Here is a 9,344-nt window from a genome sequence, read left to right on the forward strand (position 1 = left end):
GAATCATTGATAGCTACAGATCATGCCCATTCAAATTCTGAAATTCACGCCGAGGTCTCTAGTTGGGTCCTCGAGCTTGGACATACCATGGAGCATAGTTGTCAATGCCTTCATTCTGTCACCCTTCACTATAAAATGAAAACTCTATTGGGTCGCATCCTCAAGGAGAAACATGAGGATCACAATGAAATTATAGCTTGCCTGAACAATATCCAATAGATTCAAAGACAATAGCGTTCTTGTTTGATCAACTTGGATGCTCAGTTGGCCAACATTGAGTGGTATCTTCGGTGTGGGTGTCACTGTCTAGTAGGCCCCAGAAACATGATTTGATGATTAATACATACACAAGTTTTATGGTTTGCTTATGATTAAGGAAATTTATTTTATTTTCTTATATAATCTCCAACTTTAATATGTCAGTATTGTCCATCAAACAATATGTAATGACCTTGTTAATGGTGTTAGACATCTAACTTAATATACAAAATATTGACACACATCCTCACTACAATTAATATAGTTTCCCTTGTGACAAACCACCGTAGCTAAAAAAAACTCCATAATATAATTAAAACTTCATTAAAAAAACATCGATGAAAAGGACAAAAAAAAAACCTATTTATCCTTCATATTTAAGGTATGATGAATCATCTCTTGTTTAGTATGAAAATCTAGATCATGACCCAGGATATTACATTAAAATAAAACATTGAATATTTATGATTACATAGAGGTAAAGTTTATATAATATTTTTGCGAAAACCATTGTAAACTATTTCTTAATACATAATCTAAAGTTCTTGAAATTTTAATGATGATTACGTTATAAATTTTTTGAAGTCATTCTTCGAAAGCGATGAGAATGAATAAAACACTATATCTTCGGCTTGGTCCTTGCGATATATAGTTATTAGTTGATACCCTTGAAGAATAAGACCCCCACGTGGTTGGCTTGAAATGCTTCTACGTGGAGTCAACGACAAGTACGTGTCATGGGAAACCACGTACAGTTGAATGTCGCATACTGCGGACCCTCTCAATAATAATACAAAGGCATCGACCAGCCCTCCGTATCAGCCTCGCGGGCCTCGAATATATACTTTCGATTTCCCTTTTATATATACATTATGGGTCGTTTGGAATGAATGATTATCTATTCTTATTGATAAAACTTCATGTTAATAAAACATGGTTTATTTTATTTACTCTTGTGTCTTCGAAAAATCTTTGAAACTCTTTATTCATCACTATTTTTCAATCATTTTTTAACATATATTTTTAAATATACATATTTAATGTTCCGTTATTTATATATTTGTAATACAAAATTTATAATTAAGTATATGACTTTTTTTTTAATTACTACTAATCTATAAATATAGTTTCCAAATGATTGTGTGACACAAACAGCTAATCCCATCTCGGTCAGCCTTTGAAGTTTCTTTGGGCATAACTCAAATGAATAACTGCAATGCTATATAAGGATTTAAATTCAAGTGGAATCCACCATTGCTATCTGCTTATAGAAAAACATTCATCCGTTTCCAAAGGTTTCTTCCAACACATTCTTCAATCTATTTCATATGTAGTGCAGTCACGTTAGCCCATTTGGCTAACTCAATGCGTTATGCATTTGGAATGGTGAAATTTGATTATTTTGGATATGCTTAAGTTTTTGAAAAATATTTTTTCCCGTGATTAATAAAAATATAAAAATATATTTAAATAAAAAAGTTTAAAAAATATAAAAATGTTTAAATAAAAAAAATATTTAATATATAGAGTATATGGTATTATGATAGACCACTAATAAAATTAGAAATTAAATAATAATATATTTCAAATATTTGTAGTGTTTTTAAATTAAAAAAAAAAAAATGTTTTTTTTAATATAAATAAAAACCATAATAAGAAATGAAAAAGAAATTTATTATATATACAAATTATTATATTTTTTAAAAATAACATTAAAAATAATAAATATTATTAAATAATTGTATAAGAGGAAAAAAATAAATAATTTTTTTATATGATATATATAATAACTAAATAAATTAATTTATATATTTTTATTAAAGAAAAACAAATCCATATTATCATAAATACAAAATTATTATAAAGAATTTATTTTGGTTGATTATTTCAAATATAAATTAAATAAATTTAAATTCTCAATATTATTTTAAATTATAATGTTTAAAAAATTTATGAATGAAATTGTGTGGAGAATGTTTAAATCTGTTTAACAAAAACACTCACTTAACAAAATATATATATATATAATAACATTAACCAATTATTTTTAATAACAAAAAAACTCAAATATATATATATATATATTGTTATTGAAGTGTTGGAAGTGTGTAATTGTCTGAAGTTTACATTAGTTAACTAGTTATCTTGTGAATTCTGAGTTGTCTTATATGTTTATGAATGAGAATCCCGCTACAATAATCTTGAATTATAAGCCATCTTACATGTTATGAGTTTAATTTATATGTTGTGCATGATGCAAATTTATGTGTTTATGAATGCTTGAATGTTGGAATTGTAAGGTTTCCTTTTATCCTAATAACTAGAATAATATCCTATACATCCACAAATTCTTAATGTTCACGTGGAATATGCTATTCTTTATTATGATGATGAAAATAAGGAAATTGTGTGTCCATTTTCATTCAAACTTTGTCTCTAAGATCTATGATAGAAATGGGTTTATATGGCTTAACTAGTTAGCCTCTCCAACATAGTTCTCAGGTGTTAGCGACCTGAACCACCCCTATCTTAAATGCAATTATGGATTTTGATAACATAGAATTTAGATCCTCATGTTTTAATTTTCCTCAATAATAGAGAGAGTTGTGTGTAGGCAAGGGTCACCTCACCACTTTACAAACACTCTTACATAACCCATTATTCGATTGTCGAGAATGGGAATGAGATATAGCTCGTAACTATTTTACATATGAGTGGGCTGATGACAAGTAAGACTTGGTGGAACCAATCCCAAGTGAAACCAAGCTACATTGCCCACCACCTACTGCTTCCCATAATGGTTGTCACACCCCTATCCTGGCAGTAGTCTTTCCACTGCACATAGGTAGGTGCAGCACCACTACACTTTTTCTTTCTACCAATAATAGAGTGTATGCACTACGCCTAACTCCAACACTTAACCAATTTTCCAATTCTTCAAGAGTTAACATTCATGCAGCAGAATAACATTCATATTCAATTAACATTCATCATCTTCATTTATCAGTATGCAGCGTAAATCAACATTCATACAAGTATACATAATTATACTTGGGAGGGGAAATTCTTGTAAAGTCAGTGAGTATCAGTAATATAACAATGATGTACAAAATAAAATTACAAGTTTTACAACCGTCTTGTGATACAAACTATCTTGGCCTCCATAATCCACCGAATGTCATGTTACAACCTCAAAACTATCAACTCCTTTTTGCCCACAAAAATATGAGGAAACCTCAAGTTTCCTTACCTTAGAAAAATTCTACAACTTTGTTGTCACACTGGTCATTCAGCCCTACCCTGGTCATTCAACTCGGTCCACAGTCGTTCATCCTTGCCCAGGTTGTTCAGCTAAGCCCACAGTTGTTCAATTCGATCCGTAGTCATTCAGCTCGGCCTGCAGTCATTCAGCTCGACCTGCAGTTGTTCATCCTTGCTCAGGCGATTCAGCTCGACCCACAGTTGTTCAGCTCTGCTTGTAGTCATTCAGCCACACCATGGTCGTTCAACTTGGCCCGTGACCATTCAACCTTGCCCGAGTCATTCATACCCACCTAGGTCATTCAGCTCTGCCCACGGCCATTCAGACTTGCCTGGCCCTGTGCCTTCAAATTTTTGGTTTTCTCTTTATGTCTCCCAAACTCCACGAAACTTCAAACCAAGTTTTTCCCTTAATGTTTGGTGCTTGAATGATGCTTTGAATTCTCTCCATCATGGTGTATATATACCCATGTCTCCACACTCAATTCACACAGTCATCCACCCAAGTATGGGTTGGCCTACCCATTTCTACGTTGGCCCAGCCCCATCATTAAGTCCACTGGGTCCACTTAAGTTTAGTTAGCCTCCACATTGTCGCATGTCTTAGGGTCTGTCCACCCATCACACATGGACGTGTCCTTCTGTCGTACAAAACTGAGAATGCCTCCTCAAGACTCATCACACATAACTAAAAATTCCAACTCGTCGCACATAATTATTACGTAGAACTCGTTAAACATAACCGATCTCGAGTGCCCATCGCATACGTGGGTGCGCCAAACTCGTCTCATCGCATAAAACCAAGAATGTCTCCCCACCATCGCACATAATAGTGTTCAGTGGACGTGACATACTCCTAGTCAGGCCCCTAAGTCACCATCACACTTAGGCGAGTCGAGCACCCACACTGGGCATGTTTAACTGACAAGTTGGCGGATGAGTCACTAGGTCACCTTTAACCTACAAGCTGGGCAAGTGTACACATAACCAATGAACATATGGGAGCACTTAAATGACGAGCCATGGAGGGTGCGTTTAATCGACGACCTCAGGCGAGCACATCTAACCGACGAGACAAGGGGTGCCAAGAATGAAAATCGACTAAGTGTGGGGTGCACATGTACTCTCAGTTTATAGGTGGATGAGTGGGGTCAACGAGCTGGGTGCACCACTAAGACCAACGAGTTATGGGTTGACATGTTGGATTGTTGTGTTAGAGTGAGGATGGGTTAGCTGGACTAAGCCAAGCCCCCTCCCCATGTCTAAATGAGCATATATAAATACAAGGAGTGTTGAACTATTGAATCATCGAAAAACTAAACTGTGGAGAAACCATAACATAAGTGCTTAGGTAAAGTGAAGAAGGGTGAGCTGAGCGAGCGGCATGAGCCCTCGGATTGGGTGGAGTTGAAATAGAAAGACAACGTGAAGGTTTGGGCGAAGGTGACCGTAGCACGAGCGGGTCGACCCATCACCAAGTGTGGGCACAGTGACATGGGTTAGTGCGGCCGTGGTAGGGTGGACATGCATGTAGACAATTTTCTGCAGAGCGTGATAGAATGAAGGTGCCAAGAGGGGGTGTCTACTGGTTGGGCACGATGGTTTGACTGCGGAGGTGTTGGGTAGCTCGGACCTGCAGTAAGTGCAACAAGAGCACCGGGTGGAAACAGTTGGAGCGACGAGTTGCGGTCAGGTCGTGCAATAGGCCAACCGACCGGGCAACTCGTCCACTTTGTATTGTAACCTATAAACTGGTCGGATTTATCTCCCAGAACATTGTAAAAATTTCAGAAATTATACTTGATAATATTTTACATGAAAATGTGTCTTGTGAATTTTGAATGTCATCAATGTTGTTTAAGTTAATCCAAACTTGAACTGTTATAGATGAATGTAATAGGTGTAGTCTGGAAAATGACAAAGAAACTAATGTGTTGAAGCATTTATCAGGTGCCACACATAGCTAAATTCGGGAAAAGGAATTGGGGTCGTGACAGATGGTATCAGAGTTTGTACAACAACAAGATGCAAATACCAGGTATGTATGCAATCTAGAAATTTGGAATAGAAATCTTGGATACATAGTTTGGGGTTTCTTGACTTGGAAGTTCATAGAAAAACTATCCAAGCGTTGGTGGACACGAGTGCCACACAAAACTTCATCACGACAAGATTGTCAAAAGAAGTTGGGCCGTAGGTTGTTCCATCTAAAGTGGAAGTCAAGGCAATAAAATTGAAGGCTAGAGTGTCGAGATTGGTAGATGAAGTGCCAATTCGAATTGGAGATTGGTAGGGTCGACTGGACTTCACAATGATGGAGATGAACGACTTTGACATGATATTGGAGAAAGAATTTATGAAGGGAAATAAGGTGATTATTGTCCCATTTTGCAATGAGGTTATATTGACTGGAGGCTCATGAACTTGGACTCTGCGTACTCATAAGCAAATGAAGGAAGTTAAGGTGCAACATGTTTCTGCACTAAGCTTGAAGAAAACAATGTGCGAGTCAGATGTGGAGACATATCACATATGTGACTGTCATAAGCGGATTTGATAACGATGATGGAATGGGGACGCTTGTTCCAACTGATATTTTTGATTTATTGGACAAATATGCAGATTTGATGCCCGATGAGCTACTGAAAGCACTTCCACCGAGGCGTGTAGTGGACCATAGCATTGAGCTAGAGCTAGGGAAGCAACCTCCAGAGAAAGCTCCTTATTTATTATCAGGGCTAGAATTGGAGGAATTGAAATGATAGTTGAAGGATTTGGCTAATGCAGGTTTCATAAGACCTTCAAGGTCCCCATATGGAGCTCTACTATTGCTCTAGTGAAACAAATATATGAATGAGCTATGAATGTGTTTTGATTATCATGATCTTAACAATAAAACGATAAAGAACAGGTATACTTTGCCCTTAGTTGCAGATTGCTTCGATAAGCTTGCGAAGGCCTGAGTGTTTTCAAAGCTAGACTTGAGGCATGGGTACTATGAGGTGTGAATAGGGGAAGGGGATGAGAAGGAAACTGTGATTATGACAAGGTATGAAAGTTTTGAGTTTCTTGTTATGCCTTTTGGGTTGTGTAACACTCCTACTATGTTTTTCACTTTGATTAATGATGTACTACGTCCATATTTGGATTCGTTCATAGTAGTATACTTGGAAGATATCGTGATATACAGTGATAACATGGAGGATCATAAGAAACACTTGGCTTTGGTATTTGAGGCACTGAAGAAGAGTCAGTTGTACTTGAATAAGTTGAATTGTATGTTTTTTTAAGGCCGAGATTCTATTCCTTCGACACATTGTAGGCCGAGGGCACATACAGATGGACCCAAGCTGAGTGACGGAAATAGAGGAATGGGTCGAACTGAAGAATGTCCATGATATGAGGGTGTTTATGGGGATGACCAATTACCAGTGAAAGTTTGTATAGGGATAGTCCATAGTGAAATCGCCACTGATAAACCTTTTGAAGAAGGACAAGTGATGGAATTGGACAAAGAATTGTCATACAACATTTGAAGATTTGAAGAAGAGGATGGTTACAGAACCGATACTGAAGTTTCCGAACTTTGAGAGAACGTTTGAGGTACACATAAATGCTTCAGATTTTGTGATAGGAGGATTTTTTATGTAGGATGGGCATCCAGTGGCATATGAGAGTTGGAAGTTGCAGGATAGGGAATGACGATATCCGGTTCATGAGAAGGAGATGACTGTGATCATCCATTGTTTACAGGTATGGAGGCATTACTTGATTGGGAAGCATTTTGTTGTTAAGACTGACAACATTGTAGTGACTTATTTTTCATCACAACCGAAGTTTTCAGCGAAGCAAGCTCATTGGAAAGACTTCTTGGTAGAGTTCGACATGACTATTGAGAATAGACCGAGTAGACTCAATGCAGTTGCAGATGCCCTCAGTAGGAAGGGATAATTAGCCACACTTGACAAGGAAGAAGACTAAGTAGAACAAATTAGGATTTAGGTACAAATGGCTGATGAGATGCAGAATAGACTTCGAGCAAGCATTGAGACAGATGCTCAAACACAAAGCATTGTGAAGCAGGTGAAGGAAAGACACGGAGGTCTTTTCTATGAGATAGAATCTTATTCTTTGGGAACCGACTATACATTCCAAATTCATCGATACTTAGGAGACACCTTTTGAAGGAGTGCCACGATTATCCATGGGCTGGACACCCAGGGCAATGTCATTCTTTGGCATTGTTGGAGAGAGGATTTTGTTGGGAGAAGATGCAAGAGGATGTAGAGGAGTATGTGCATACGTGTATTATTTGTCAGCAGAACAAATCAGATAACCAAAGATAGGGAGCATTCTTGGAGCCTTTACCAATTCCAAAGAGTCCATGGATGATTGTTTTGATGGACTCCATCAATCAGTTACCATAGGTACATGGGTATAATGGGATTATGGTCATGGTCGATCATTTTTCTAAGTATGTCGTCTTCATTCCGATGAAGATACCATGTGGATCTGAAAAGACTATTGAGCTATTCTTCAAACATGTTGTGAAGTATTGGGGCATACCATTGAGTATCGTATCAGACCGAGAACCATGTTTTACAGGCAGATTTTGGACCACTTTGTTCAATTTGGTTGCGATAGAGTTGCTGTAGATTTCAAGTTACCATCCACAAATAGATAGGCAAACTGAATGGATTAATGTATTGCTAGAGGACTACTGGCGATATTATGTGACGGATGATGAGAATAATTTGCCTAAACTTTTGGATGTGGCTCAGTTTAGCTACAATATGCAGAAGATTTTTGTAACCGAGTATAGTCCATTTGAGTTGGTAAATGCACAAGTGCCAGTTGGTCCACACACCGTGTTATTGAGAGGTTTTATGAGGAGTCCACATGCAAAGAGACTCATAACAGCATGGGAGGAGACCTTGGAGTTGGCACAGGTGCACTAGCACGAAGCTAAAACGAGAATGAAGAAATGGGCAATTAAGGATAGACGAGATGCACACTTTAGTGCTGGGGATATGGTTTTTCTGAGGATCACCAAAGTTTAGTTTCAACCACCAAAAAGGACAGTGAGATCTTTGACGAGGTATTATGAAGGGCCATTCGGAGTAAATAAGTGGGTTGGAGAAGTTGCATATGATTTGGAGCATCTGAACCACATGCGTTCGAAGCATCCTGTGTTCCATATGAGTCAACTTAAGAGATGTCGACTTGATGCACATCATCTAGATAAGACAGAACCATCGAGGGGACTAACCATGATTGTGGACAGGCCACACCTTATTCTAGAGAAGATCTTGGATCTTCGGACTATGGGTGTTGGGAGTACTACACAATGGGAATTATTTGTTAAATGGAAGAACGCACTGGAGGAGAGTAGTTGGGAGATGAAGGATTCACTTTGGAGATGGAAGAAGGAGATTTATGAGTATGATGTTGAGTTGATGAGAATAGACGAATTTCTGAGGATGACAATGACTTCTAGTGGAGGAGGATGTTAGGCCTCTGAGTCACCGTCACACTTAGGTGAGTCGGGTGCCCACACCAGGCGCGTTTAACTGACAAGTTGGTGGGGGAGTCACCAAGGCATGTTTAACCGACGAGCTGGAAGGGCGTGCAAATACCGAACGAGTGGATAGGTGCACTTAACCGATGAGCCATGGAGGGTGTGTTTAACTGACGATCCAAGGCAATGATATTTAACCGATGAGACGAGGGGTGCCAACACCAAAAATCAACTAAGTGTTGGGCGCAGGTGTCATCTCAGTTTATAGGTGGATGAGTAGGGGCGACAAGCTGGGTAGACCACTAAG

General features: G+C 38.0%; 1 protein-coding gene across 1 annotated transcript; it reads left to right on the forward strand.

Moving 5' to 3' along the window:
• The first annotated feature begins 7,527 nt into the window (after positions 1 to 7,527).
• Positions 7,528 to 9,032, forward strand: LOC149229540 (uncharacterized). The gene is made up of 3 exons (XM_089381057.1): positions 7,528 to 7,602; positions 8,175 to 8,468; positions 8,580 to 9,032. Exons 1-3 carry the CDS (start codon positions 7,528 to 7,530, stop codon positions 9,030 to 9,032), a joined length of 822 nt encoding a protein of 273 aa, XP_089237183.1.
• Positions 9,033 to 9,344: the final 312 nt, after the last annotated feature.

This window comes from Pinus tabuliformis, chromosome J (genome assembly GCF_031772625.1).
Source record: "Pinus tabuliformis cultivar Carrire ecotype Pingquan chromosome J, CPIR1, whole genome shotgun sequence".
Lineage (NCBI taxonomy): Eukaryota > Viridiplantae > Streptophyta > Pinopsida > Pinales > Pinaceae > Pinus > Pinus tabuliformis.